At 45.7% G+C, this 14,915-nt stretch overlaps 1 protein-coding gene across 3 annotated transcripts in view; it reads right to left on the bottom strand.

Moving 5' to 3' along the window:
• Positions 1-5,439: 5,439 nt before the first annotated feature.
• PTPRA (protein tyrosine phosphatase receptor type A) overlaps positions 5,440-14,915 on the bottom strand; it is a 262,183-nt gene continuing 252,707 nt past the window's right edge. For all 3 annotated transcript variants that reach the window (XM_048846355.2, XM_048846354.2, XM_048846356.2), the window contains one exon: positions 5,440-14,741. In XM_048846355.2, the coding sequence (XP_048702312.2) occupies positions 14,667-14,741 (75 nt within the window). In that variant the 3' untranslated portion in view covers positions 5,440-14,666. The remainder of the gene's footprint in view (positions 14,742-14,915) is intronic.

The raw sequence follows: 14,915 nt of genomic DNA, 5'->3' as shown, positions 1-14,915 counted from the left end.
TGAGTATGCACTCAGAGTCTGTGCCAGGCTTCTACCTCCCACGTGGAAGCCCATGATGCACCCTCTTCACCACTGTTACCACCCACACTAGCTGGAATCAAGCTCGCTGGGGCAGGCTAGCTCCTGCACAGCTTGTGTTGTGGTGCCAGACCCTTAACTGCTTGAACACCAAGAGGCGAGGGACCAGACCTGAACACAATTTAATGAATGAGAGCAGAGGAATTCTGAAACTATTGAATATAAATCAATGACACATCCTCACCCACAGTATCCTGTTCCATTCTATCACCGCTGGGCTCTCAGCGAGGGGAAAAAATAAAGTGAGTGGTTCTACTCCAAGCTTCAACAACCAGATAAGCTCCTCCCTCGAAGGAGACCACTCAACAGATTGTGCTGGTGTTCACTGATGAACTTGCATGTTGGTTGGGCTCCTTGGTCTTGGCTCCTCCTCAATGGGGCTGGAGGGCATCCTTGCTTGACTTCCCCATGGTGGGGTCTGGGTGCCCTTCTGGGTTTCTTGGGCATTGTCTTGATTGGGGGTAGACTATTGGTGGTGTCTCCCAAGGCCAGGGCTTCCAAATGACCTGGCACTTAGCATAGATTGTGCAGACCTTCATGATAGGAACCTACTTGCCCTTCCACACAGTGAAATTCAGCCCACTAGCTAACAATAGTAACTCCATCAACACCCACGGAGGTGAACATCTCAGGCTCTCTGCAGATGTTGCTGCCTCAGTTGCACTTGGGTCACGTTTTCAAAGTTTTCTTTGCAATCATGAGGGCAAGAGGCCATTACCAAAGGGATGTGGGCATTCCCGAAGAATCCCCTGCACTTCCTGAAGAAACAGGAGACTGGATTTTACCAGCTGGTTTTGGTACTAGGTGATTACTGTGGTAAGCAGGATGGCCGATTGGAGGGGGCTCTGGAGTGGGGTTCAGGAGCTCTGGGTTCAATTCTTGGCCCTTCCACTGATCTGCTGGGTGACCTTGGGCAAGTCCTTTGGTTCCTCTGTGCCTGTTCCCCATCTGTTACCAAGGGACAGTATCTCCCTGCCACTCGGAGTGTGGTGAGGATAAAATCCTCAGGAGGGTGAGGGGCTTCTCAAGTACTATGGTGATGAGGGCCATATAAGAAGGAGCCATTCCAAACCGTGCAGCCCTAGTGGTCTTCTGTGGGGCATTGCTTTAGTACTCCATGTAGTGAGGGGAATACCGAGATGAAAGAGAATGCGAAAGAAATGCGTTGTGTGGGTGGGACACTTTACCCCAACGTTATTAATAGTAGTACATCTAGAGCATCTTCTGTCTAAGGGTCTCAAAGCACATGGACAAACTGAGCTTCCAAATACCCTTGCAATTCCAGGAAGCACTAGCCCCATTTCACTCTTGCCTCAAAGAGTGGGAGTGACTTGCCCAGTGTCACCTAGGTGGCCACTGGCAGAGCTAAGAATAGGACTCCGCTCTCCTGAGGCCCGGTCCTGTGCTTTAATCACTAGATCAGGCTTCCTGCTTTCCTCTCCCCCACACTTGATGGGCAGCGTAGAGAGAAGGAGCTGGGAAATCAAATATTAGGCTATAGCAGCAAACATTCAGCATCCCAGCATAGTCTCATTGTCTTGACCATTGCTAGTAGCTGGACACTCCCTGCAGGAATTACTGGAAGAACTCTACGCCCTGTGTTAATCAGCTCAGCAAGATGATCAGAATGGTCCTGTCTAGCCTTAACGTAGATGAATCATAGGATCAGTGGATACTTCCCTGGCCCCCTACAGCTTTGGTCCTCAGCAGGCCTTGCCCCGGAGTAGAGCAGGCACTGCTCACATTGACTTTCAGAGTCACAGTCAGCCAGGTCCTAGGTTTCTCGCAGCAGGGGCTCATTGTACCAGCTGGGGCCCGTGTCTCAGGTCCATCCCTAGATCCTTGCTAGGGAAGGAGACGGGGGGTGGCTGCGGTGTCCAGGAGGCTGCCTCATAGCTGCGCCATCAGAGCCTTAATCTGTTGGCTCGAAGTCACAGCTGCCCGTGCGCCTGGGCCAGGAGGCGGAGGTCACTGCTGCACTTCAGAGCTGCTGGTGACATTTACTCAGTGCTGGTTTCCACCCCGCCGGGAGCGTCAGGAAGGCAGATGTGACTTTACATGCCGCAGCCAGCAAAGCCATGAAATGTCACTGCCTGTTACAACTGCTGCTCCTCTGGGGCAGAGGCTGAGCCCCGGGCAGCCAGAAATACGCCTCTGACACATGGCGGCATTGGCTGCTCCACTGGTCTCAGCTGAGTCTCAGGTATCAATGCAATCCCGGCTCAGGGAACCTTTGAAGCCACTCTAGGGGGAGCTGCGTAAGGGGCTCCATACAAATGACCCGATTTGGGAGGCAGGGCCAAGGGACATAGCAATTTCACTGACAGGCATTTGTAGGGCACGAGAAATTGCTGTGGGAGCCAAGATCATTCAAGAGACAGCAAGGTCGCCTTTAGGAGGCAGCGCCTTGGCTCTCTTCTCCTCTGAGGTGGGCTCGAGAGGTCATGACCACTGTGCTGGGTGCTATTCCTACATGGTGCTGAGGGGGAAGCTGGCATAAGCAGGTGTGGTGTGCAGAAGGAGAGATCTAGGCTCAGCTTGATCCACTGCAGAAATTCACTCTGTTTCAGGGGCCTTTCACTTCCTTGTTTGCCCACCACTAGGAGAAGCCTGGGCTCTCTGAGCTGCCATGTCCAGGAGTAAGGGAGCAGAGAGCTGGTTCTGCGCTCATTTGTTTCTCTTAGCATGAGGGTGAGGGCCTCAGATCATGCCCAGTATTCAACAGGCCATTAATGCAGGGTGTGCAGGGCTGACATGATGTACCTGCACCAGCTGGGTCTGCTGGGCTTGTGGGTTTCTGTATATTTCCCTGCTGTGGTTTCCGGGTAGCCCCTGAGCTCAGCTTCCAGAGGAGTGAGCAGTAGCCTTGTCTGGGTGTGACAAACACAAAGGGCAGTGTTGCTAGGTCCATGTTTATGCCAATGGGCGTGGCTGCTTGTCCAGAAGTGTTGGGCTCGAGAGGTCATCTAATCCAGCCCCTGCACACAAGGCAGGACTAAGTATTATCTAGACCATGCCTGGCAGGTGTTTGTCCAACCTGCTCTTAAAAATCTCCAGTGACGGAGATTCCACAACCTCCCTTGGCAATTTATTCCAGTGCTTAACCACCCTGACAGGAAGTTTTTCCTCGTGTCCAACCTAAACTGCGCCTGCTGCAATTTAAGCCCATTGCTTCTTGTCCTATCCTCAGAGGTTAACAACAATTTTTCTCCCTCCTCCTTGTAACAGCCTTTTATGTCCTTGAAAACTGTTATGTCCCCCCTCAGTCTTCTCTTCTCCAGACTAAACAAACCCAGATTTTTCAATCTTCCCTCATAGGTCATGTTTTCTAGACCTTTAATCATTTTTGTTGCTCTTCTCTGAACTTTCTCCAATTTGCCCACATCTTTCCTGAAATGTGGCACCCAGAACTGGACACAATACTCCAGTTCAGTGCAGAGTAGAGCAGAAGAATTCCTTCTCGTGTCTTGCTAACACCACTCCTGCTAATACATTCCAGAATGTTTGCTTTTTTTGCAACAGTGTAACATTGTTGAGTCATATTTAGCTTGTGAACCACTGTGACCCCTAGATCCCTTTCCATAGTACTCCTTCCTAGACTGTCATTTTCCATCTTGTATGTGTGCAAGAGAAGATTACTTGCTGTAACTGGAGGTTCGTCGAGATATGTGGTCCCTATCTGGATTCCAAACGTGGGTCCACATGCGCACCATGTGCTGGAGCCAGAACTGTTCATGCAGTTTGGACGTGGCGTGTCCGAGGCTTGAAGAGGCTGCACGGGTCAATGACGCTCCAGTTCCCTCTTACCCAGCCATAGTAGAGACTGGAGCAGAGGGAATGGAGAGCGGGATTGGACAGTTGGGCCCACTCCTCCCTTTATGCCCTGGGGCGGGGGGGAGGGAGGGTCAGGGCACCCAAGACACTGGTATAGCTCCACAAGACATTGCTGGCCAAAAAGAATCTGATCTCACCTGTATGGGGCGGACATGCTCCAGGAGTGGGATCCACTTGGACAGTCACTTTAAGAAGAACATCTGGATATTTTCCTTAGAAGAAACACCATTTCTGAGCATTATCTTACCAACTGTAGTCAAAATGTGTTGGCCGACTCAGCACATCAGAATCACATCGGGATATGACAATGTGGTAGTTTGCCCACAATTGTGGAGTGGGCGGGTGCCCCTATAATAGAACAGGCCAACATCTTTTATGGTATAAACCCATTAAATTCACATTGTACAACATATCTGTACACCTGCACCAGGATGTCAAGCTATGTGCTTGTTGTCTGGATGGTGCCTTTTTTTCCTATAGCAACGATGGGCGGCAGGACGGTTCCATTCATTAACTGAGGGCACTGGGATGACTGGCACTAAGGTCTGGTTAATGTGAATCACTCTCCAAGTTCAGCACGCCTCAGCATGGGAGTTGGGATGGCCTTGAGGGAGACTGTGCTGATTCCCATTCCACATTTCCGGTCTTGTTCTGGAGTGGATTCACTTAACCATTTACAACAAGAGGGTCCTCAGACACTAGGAGCATCCTGTAAATAGTAGCTCCGATTCCATGGTGCCCCCTGCAAAGCACTGCAGGAAACACTTTTGACGTACAGTGAGAACCAGTGCAACAGACCCAGGGTATGGCAGTGAAGAGGAATGCTGGTGAGAAGGTTTTGGGACGGAAGAGGCTGCAAACCTCCTGCATTTCAGTACTTCTGTCTATGGGATATTGGCAACTGTGGTTTCACTCCCCTTAAGACTGAGAGCAAAGAAATGAGAATAGACCCATCTAGGTTAGGTGAGTATGTTTAGTTTCTCCAATGTCCCGTGGATGTAAATGCACAAACAAGCCAGTGGCCCCAACATGCCCTTGTGGATGTACAGCTTGAAGTCTAAAATGCCAGGACAGGAGATCATGATCTGTAAGGCTGTACATGATTGCAACACCATTAATTAGCTAACTGTGCATGTGGCATCCTGGGTAACAATACTTCAGTTAATAGATTGCTTCCCATCCCCAAAGGACCAGAGCCTGCAAGAAACTTAAACGGATACATCACACCCCCAGTCATCCAAAAGGGGCATCAAGCCCTCTGGACAATCAGTGGTGCCCCTGAGTCTGAACAGCCAAGGCTCCCCAGTACTGAGCCTCCTTGACCCAGCCAGCCAAGGGGAAGCCAGCTGATACTCTTCACATGCTGAAGCTTTTGACACAGGCAGGGTTTCTCCATCTTTTTCCTACTGCAGCCCTCTCTTCCTTACTGGGAACACCCAAAGAATCCATGCCCATCTCACTCGCATGCACGTACGTACATACATTCAGGAATGCATCATAGCATTCAGGAAGTCAAACACCATCATGTTTGGAATGAGCACATTTATTTAAGAGTATAACTTACAGCTTGGCCAATGTCCCAAAATTAAGGATTTCGGTCAAAGTTTATTTACAAAGTTAATAGCAGTTACTGATATTAGGATTAATGGAGGCTGTACACTTGTGAAATCACTAGAAACCACATCTCCAGGTGCTGCAGAAGCAAATCTCCACTCACAGAGGCTGGAGAGAGCACTTCTTGCAAAAGACAATTAATGAAATTGCACCAAAGGGATAAGAGAGGTCACTTGTCAAGGTGGCATTAGTCCATGTCATTGCGAGGGGATGAACTCTGACAAGGAGTTCATTTTAGCGCCAATTCAGAGCTTTACTCAGAGTCATGTGCCAGTAGCCCCCAACTGTCTAACTTTAGAAAGCATGACTCATGGAAAGAGCCCTGCCTCTCCCAGGTCAGTACACACCCCTCTCCCCTCCCATTTGACTGGCTTTGAACAGAGTGCTATGGTTGTGCAGCCAACACAAGGGGGCATTATATTCCCCAGGGCAAATGCACATCCAGTCTTGGGAGATCTGCCACTGTCAGGAATGGCACGTCTCCGTGCAGCAGAATTGCATGGGGCCAGAGGAGCACTCCCTCTATGTGACACACAGCAGGGCTACATGTCCCCTTGTTGAGCCACTCTGGAATGGTAGAGGTGAATTTTTGCATCATATTTTGAGCTCACCTACTCTGGTGCAAATCAGGAATTACTCCACTGAAGTCAGTGGGGCCAAACCAGCACAGAACTGGTATAAGTTGGAGAACAGCCTCTCTCCTGCTTTCAGCTGTGTCTGAACCTCATGAGCAGTTAGACTGCTGACCCCTGGGAAGCTGGTTTTCCCCCCGCTCCTCCCCCTTCAAGATTGAGGATCTGGGGCGTTTGAATCATCACAGCTCTGTCAATGGAGCCCTCACGTTTCATCATTTGAATGTAAAATCCCCCCCCCACACACACGCACACTGACCAAGAAGTAATCCAGGTTGTAATGGTATCTTACAGGGAGGGAATGGACATCTATAGAAAAAGCATGTTCAGAAATGTTCCAACAAAATAAATACAAGATTAGAAAACTAAAACTTCCTGTAAAAAATATCATTCAAAATGAAGGCAGCATAAAGCATTACTGAAGCTACAGAAAGGAACAGCTGGGAGAAAAGGGTTGGCCTGTTTTTGTAATGCTGCGATTTCTTGGAGAAACTCAGTTGAAATCAATGGATTTACAAGCTGGGAGAGATTTAGCACAAGGGTTCCTGTTACTTAGTTAGTTTGGGCCCCTGAGGCATTTCTGAAGAGGCAGGGACATGGAAGAGTACGTCCAGGACCCCAGGGTAAGAGAGCTTAGGAGGCTTGGCTAGGGGAAGGTCAATAGGCTCAGTTCTCCATGACTTTAAATCAGGAGTGAACTCAATGAGGTCACTGTCAAGCTCAAGTGAATGGAGACTCGGGGCCATTGACGAAATATGGCACTGATATAACTGGGGCCTGATCCTGAGACTTGCTGAGCACCCACAACTCACACCAGCTTCAGCAGGAGTTAGAGGGTGCTTAGCACCTTGCAGGAGGCAGATGGCCCCATGCACAACAGTCCTTTTTGTCTTCAGAATCATTATCCAGTCTGTCTCCCCAGCTAAGTCACATTCTAGGACCTCTGGCAGAGATTCGTGCTGTGAGGGCATACGGCTACCTTCGCAATGGGGCCCATTCCTGACATCAGTGACAACTCGCCTATTGCCTTCAATGGCAGCTGCATCATGCCCCAGAAATGTCTGTCTTTTACTGATTTAACCTTGGTTTATACTGTTCTAATTCAACTAATAATTAATTAGAAAACAATCAAGTTTGGCAAATGATTTGGCCATGACATGGTCTGTGCATTTCTTGGGGGAGTTCTGAAGGGTACTGTGGCAGAGAAGATCTTGGTGAGTGTGGTGGACATATAAAACTGGGTCAGTCCTATAGGAACGCAGCACTTGGAAACAAGAACTTCCCCCAGGGGTATTTAATAGTGCACATGCCGTCACAATATTAGTATGAAAGTCTGTACCAGAACCAAAGGGCTCTGCTCTAGACAGGGCCCATAATCTGCAACATTATGGGCTACATTCTTACTGCTTATTATGCATCCCAGCTACCCCCAACACACCCACGGACTTGCCATGCCGAGGAGGTCCAAGGTATTTGGTGAGATGCATGGGATTGAATTGCACAGAGCAATGACCACCAAATCATACTTTGGGGTTGGGATATTCAAAGAGACCTAAGGGAGTTAGGCATCCATCCCACTGAAATTCAGTAGGATTTGGGCACTTAACTTCCTTAGCTCCTTTGAGAATGCCAGTCTAAAGGGCCCACCATAAAGTCCTTGCTCAGGCTGATTTCCCAGTGGCATCAATGGAAGCTTTGCGTGAGTAAGGACTGCAGCACCAAGCTCCAAGGATAAGCTGTGTAAATAATGCGCTGGGTTCATGGATGTTTGTTGTTTTTGAAGAGGGCCTTAAGGACTCATTGGATCTCATCAACCCAAATAGCAAGAGGGATGGAGTGTGAGCCTTTTAATGTTGACTATCCCTGTTTATAGAGTTAAGTCATGTTAGTTAAACATACTGCTATCTACACACATACTACAGAATACTTGTGCAGACCAGCTCTCATGTATACACATATATCGACGTATTTGTGTCACAGACTTACTGACAACACTACACCATGGCCATTTTTAGCTTCAGCATAGCAGTAAATCCACAGATTATTTGGAAAGACTTGATCAGCATCACTCAGCAATACCCAGTATGGTGCTCTTCAGAGAGAGAGGCCATGATATTCCAGCAGACAGTCCCCTCAATTTACGCCACAAAGCAGTGAAAGTTGACATTTAACATTTTCACTGCCATATATATATATAGAATTGGGGAATCCTTTCAGAATTCATGTATAGCCTACTAAAGTGGCAGACAACTATACACCTATACACACACTTAGCTTTATATATGCAAGTACTGTAGTTCCATTGATTCCAGTGGGACTACTCATGACAGTAACGTTAAGTGTGTTTGCAGGACTGAAGCCTAATGCATGGGGGACTCCTATCAACTTCAACAGGAATTCTGTGCAGGAAGTGGCTGAAAATTTGGCCCCAAAGACAGGTTTTCCAGATGAAATTCTATAGCTAAAGAAAATGGTCTCTTAGCAAATACAATCGGGGGGCGGGTGAGAGAGGAACGGCACATCCAAACCATATCATAAAATGTAAGGGATATTTCCAAGCCCTTGGAGATCTCTCAGTCCTTTCTCTCTAACCAATCCTGGGTATTAAACAATCAAATGTCGTATCTGAACAGTAAAAACTACACTCAGTTCCCCATACTCTTACACAGGCCTTCTGCAATAGGAACTTAACTTCTCAGCCACAAAAAGACACCAGCATATTTAGCCTTATATACATAGCTATCTAAAAACCCAACCTTTAAGGACACTTTATAAGACCCCCTCCAGTAAGAAAGCAGAATTTATGTTGGGTGGGTGTGTTATTAAACCCTCTTGTTTGGCATATAATATTCCCCCACTTCCCTCACACACACACCCTGTGATAGATTTCACTAATGCTTGCTTCACGCTGGATTGCCTATGGCTGTACCTAATGCATGTCAGCTTTCAGACTTTGGATTTTAATGGAAGTTGTTATTCAATTTTCATCTTGTTGATTTCAGCCCAATTCTCATATTTGTCAAGTTGTTTTGAATCCCAGTGCTGTCTCTACAAAGTGCTTGCAACCCCTTCAGCTACATGTCATCTGCAAATTTTGTAAGCCTACATTCCACTCCATGACACAAGCAGTTGGGCCATTAATACAAATATAGTGCATGTTAAACACACCAAGTCAACCTAGCTCTTTCTAACCATTATTATTGTCCTAAATAAACACAGATATATTTTACTCGCATGCATGCACACATACAGTCATGAACATTGGCCTAGACCCCCCCACATGGGCAATCTGCAGGATCAGGTCCAAGAGGTGAATGTAGCTGGACTGATTGGGAACAGTGACCATAATATAATTAAATTTAACATCCCTGTGGTGGGGAAAACACCACAGTAGCCCAATACTGTAGCATTTAATTTCAGAAAGGGAAACTACACAAAAATGAGGTTACTTTAAACAGAAATTAAAAGGTACAGTACCAAAAGTAAAATCCCTGCAAGCTGCATGGAAACTTTAGAGGCTCAACTTAAATGTATACCCCAAATTAAAAAACACAGTAATAGAACCAAAAAAGAGCCACCGTGGCCAAACAACAAAGTAAAAGAAGCAGTGAGAGACAAAAAGGAAGGTGCATAAACTCTGGCAAATTAAGTGTAAAAATATAATTAGGAAGGCCAAAAAAGAATTTGAAGAACAGCTAGCCAAAGACTCAAAAACTAATAGCAAAATTTTTTTTAGTACATCAGAAACAAGAAGCCTGCTAAACAACCAGTGGGGTCACTGGACAATCAAGATGCTAAAGGAGCACTCAAGGATGATAAGACCATTGCGAAGAAACTAAATGAATTCTCTGCATTGGTCTTCATGGCTGAGAATGTGAGGGAGATTCCCAAACCTGAGCCATTCTTTTTAGGTGAGAAATCTGAGGAACTGCCCCAGATTGAGGTGTCTTTAGAGGAGGTTTTGGAACAAATTGATAAACTAAACAATAGTAAGTCACCAGGACCAGATGGTATTCACCCAAGAGTTCTGAAGGAACTCAAATGTGAAATAGTAGGACTACTAACTGTCATCTGTAATCTATCATTTAAATCAGCTTCTGTACCAAACGATTGGAGGATAGCTAATGTGATGCCAATTTTTAAAGAGGGCTCCAGAGGTGACCCTGGCAATTACAGGCCGGTAAGCCTGACTTCAGTACCGGGCAAACTGGTTGAAACTATAGTAAAGAACAAAACTGTCAGACACACAGATGAACATAATTTGTTGGGGAATAGTCAACATGGTTTTTGTAAAGGGAAATCATGCCTCACCAATCTGCTAGAATTCTTTGAGGGGGTCAACAAGCATGTGAACAAGGAAGATCCAGTGGATATAGTGTATTTAGATTTTCAGAAAGCCTGGACAAGGTCCCTCACCAAAGGCTCTTAAGCAAAGTAAGCAGTCATGGGATAAGAGGGAAGGTCCTCTTATGGATTGGTAACTGGTTAAAAGATCAGAAACAAAGGGTAGGAATAAATCGTTAGTTTTCAGAATGGAGAGAGATAAATAGTGGTGTCCCCCAGGGGTCTGTACTGGGCCCAGTCCTATTCAACATATTCATAAATGATCTTGAAAAAGGGGTAAACAGTGAGGTGGCAAAATTTGCAGATGATACAAAACTACTCAAGATAGTTAAGTCCCAAGCAGACTGCGAAGAGCTACAAACGGATTTCTCAAAACTGGGTGACTGGGCAACAAAATGGCAGATGAAATTCAATTTTGATACATTCAAAGTAATGCACATTGGAAAACATAATCCCAATTATGCATATAAATGATGGGGTCTAAATTAGCTGTCTCTCAAGCAGGGCTGCTGTTGCACTGATCCTTTCCCGGCTGTAGATGAGGACCCAGCGGATCGGCTTGGCACTTAAATGCATAGGGAAGATACATTCTATTGATTCATTCAGTAGCTGGAAAAGTCTTCTGTTTAGTCATGCATTCAAATGGCAAATGGCTTTGTCTCAGCCCTACTCAATCTGACTACAGAGAGAGGGCTCTGATTGTTCACTCTAATTCCAGTATTTTAGGCCCCTGAAATCAAGTTCCATTGTAAATTGGAATAGGTCAGATATTACACTGCATCTTCCTTTAAGAACAGTTCAACGGCCTTCTTCTCTCATCAGCTACAATCTTTGAGCTCAAAAACAGGATTCATTCAAAAAAGTCGTCTTCAGACACACACAGAAAAGGTCTATCTAGTATTTAAAGACAGACATACTTCAGAACTCTCTCTTCTAGAGAGAGCAAACAATTGAGCCAAATCAACGCCATATTGAGAAAAAGGAAGTAAAAGCTACCTGCTCCCTTCCTTTTAAAAGGGGCAGAAAAGTTTTAACACATCTTAGAAGTTTTAAGATTTGTCTACAATAAAAGCCACAAAACCCAGGATAAAGTTTCATATTCAAAGGAAAGTTAATTGAAAATGTTTAGGAGACCACCACAGTGTCAGGCTGCAATGGCTAAAGGCTAGGTCCTGCAAACATTTAAGTGTGGGAGGAACTTTACTCATTTGAGTAAAATTACTGATACATGTAAATTTATAGGATTGAGGCTACATAAAACTGCAAATAATGTCATGTGGATGTGGGAGGGCTCAGCCTGGGCAGAGCAAGCCTTAAAAGGGAAATACTTTCCATGGAGCAAGGAATAGGCTCCTTGCTTTATCCATCATCTCTGCTCTGGCTGGGATGTGGTGTCCATCACTTGAAGTTTAGCTCAAGATTGGATGTCTTTCTTGAAGATGTGCTCTAGCTTAGCTACAAGTTACTGTGTGCTTGATGCCAGAATCACTGGGTGAAATTCTATGGCTTGTTCCCTTCTGGCCTTAAACATTATGGATCTATTTATTTTATTACCATTTGTGAAGTAAGATACATTCTTGGTGCCTCCTTTCCATCAAAAACCAACAAGTCTTCTTGGTTTCAGACTAGCTCCTAGAGGACAGATATCCATGTCACCATTCTTGGCATCAACTGGAGCTTTTAGCCCGTGATCCTGCAGGCAGGCCTGTGTATCCACGGGCCCTGATTCAGGAAAGCATCTCCATTTGGAACAGTGTTTGTGTGCTGGCTTACATGCTTTTCTGGGTCAGGGCCACACAGAGCCCTACTGTCATCTGCAGGACTCTGCATGGGCATAAGGATCCAACTGTGCGGATCAGAGTGCAAAACTGAGGCCTTTGCAGGCTGTCTCTGTAGAGAGACAAATGTGAATGAGCCCTGTAGACTGAATTCTCCTCTTACACTCAGAAAGGATCCCTTCAGGTAAGGACTGCGGCAAACTGGTGGGATATTCTGTGTGTGAGAGAGAGGGAGACAGACTATTTCTATGTGTATTTAGCTAGAGCAAGCCTACACTCTTGGGGGATGGATCCCCAAGCCTGTTCAGTTAGCACTTTCAACAGTATCACATTCAGTGTAGAAATTAAAAATAAAACCCCTCCCCCAAACAAAAGAACCGTCCTCTAGAAGAGTCTGATTTTTTGATATTTTCCCCTTGCACAACTAACCTGGGATGGAGAGGGTTTACACAGAGTGACTGTGAGATCCCCCACAGGAGGGCTGAGAAGACACCTGGTCTTCCACAATTAACTCAGGCAAACAGGATCTTTATTTAGGGATGGTACCAGAGACCTTCTCCTGGTGACTTTTATTGGTAGTGCTGCCTCCCTGAATGCTGCAAGACTCAAATCCTCTAATTTTCATTTCAGTGCTAAGAAAATACAGAATTGGACCTGTGGACCTATACTATCCTTGGCAGAACCGCCCACCAGGCCTGATTCTGACCGTACTCCCATCAGTATGACCTGTGTGTAAATCCTCGGCTTTCATTGTAGTTATACTGGTATGGGAGGAAAGTCTAGCCCAGGAGCTGCTCAAGGACCATTCATTGGGTGTGGAGGGAGGGAAGGAAGAGATGTGTCAGGGGAGCTGATCGCACTTGATGTCTGAGGGACAATCAATGGCTGGCTGAAGTTTGGATTGTTATGGTGCCCCATCCTCTCTCCAAACCATGGCACCAACACCTAGAAGAGACCTACTCACCCCTCCTCACTCTCCTTCCCTCAGTCCTTCTGACCACAGACATGGAAAGGAGTAAAATTAAAACACATTTCTTCGCCATGGAGGCTCTGATGTGTTGACAGCCAGCAGGCACATGGCAGTCCTGCCTCCAAGCATAAAGGAAACAGGGTCGGGCAACCCATAACTGACATGGGCCATAACACACCCCCTTGGCAGGTGTAAGACAAACATGAAGTAAACACAGCTCTCATGGCAGAACACAGTCCAAGTCCTTGTCTACACTGTGGATTTGCCCCAGCTGCAGCCATTGGTGGAGCTGAGCCAGTGCACACTCCCCACATGGACAGGCAGAGCTGCAAGAAGCCATGATTTTCACACGTGTAGCTTAACCCCAGATTCAGGCAGAGGCACAAACGGTGACTTATTGAGGCTTTGCCTGTCTACACTAAGCATTTGTGCTGGTGAAGCTATACCACTTGCTGGACACCAATGGCTGAAACTCCCAGAGTACACAAGGCTAGAATGAAACATTCGGCTTTGCCGAGAGAGAGAGAGAATGAATCTTAATACTAACAACAACAAAGCTGCTACTGTTCACTGATGAACACAGACTGATAAGAGAGCCAGAGGATTTCAGACAATGGCCTTTGTTAATTGCAGGAGCAGGTAAGGCCATCCACGTACCTGACTGTACCTACAGTTCAGCTAGACATCTAAACGACCTACCGTGTTGCTTGCCAATAACTGCCAAGCTGAGCGGCAGATAAAACCAATCTGAAATCTGGCACACACACAGGGAAGTTTCCTTTAGGGAGCAAAAATCCTTTTTTTCTGGTTGAAATCCCAACTGTTGCTGCCACTTACAAGTCCATTACCATTCTCAGTTGGTGACGCAGAGTTATTTAGTCCCGGAGAAAAAAACTTTTGCTTTTTCTCTTTTTATACAAAAACTAGGATATATACAGAATAAGCTTTTTTCTTCCTTTTCTTCCTTCCTTCCTTTCTTTCTTTCAAGAGCAGAACAGCAGGAAAATGTGAAACCATTTCCCCACAGGTTTGGAAAAGCTTGTGCTTTTAGATGAGATCCAGAATACTATTATTTTTAAAAAGGCTTTACTCCCTCAGGGAAAAAAAAAAAAAAAGATTTACAAACAAAACAACAGCCTATATCAACTCTCCAGCAGAGAGATGGATTGACAATATTAATCCAAACATCACGCTATTTAATTCCCCAATAAAACATTGGAAAAAAGGAGCCAACAGTATCCGCGCTAACACTTTTGCTACATATAAAATCTCCAGCTAATATGAAGCCTATGGTACCAATCTCTAAAACAGTTAAGATATATACACATATTTTGGGGGGTATATTAACAAACAGAATATTACAAAATATTAAAGAAGGCAACTCTTCTGTCATTTGTTTCTTTTTGTTTTGTTTTTTCACTTGAAGTTGGCGTAATCTGAGAAGGCGTCAATGTATTCCTGCACCACCTTGTAGCAGAATTCGTACTGTTCCTGTGGTGTTTGGGAGAGGAAAAGCACAGCATTAGATGAGGAAAGGGACTTTGCACTTATGGCCTGTGTTATGAAGGGGTAAGGCTAGATAATCACAGTGGTCCCTTCCTGTCTTGTATCAAAACAATTTCAACTGCACATCTCCGAGTACTTTACAAGAGAAGGGTGAAGTAT

This window comes from Caretta caretta, chromosome 4, assembly GCF_965140235.1.
Source record: "Caretta caretta isolate rCarCar2 chromosome 4, rCarCar1.hap1, whole genome shotgun sequence".
In the NCBI taxonomy this organism is placed as follows: Eukaryota; Metazoa; Chordata; order Testudines; family Cheloniidae; genus Caretta; species Caretta caretta.
The sequence above is the reverse complement of the archived record's forward strand: the minus strand, read 5'-3'. Positions and strand labels throughout refer to the sequence as shown.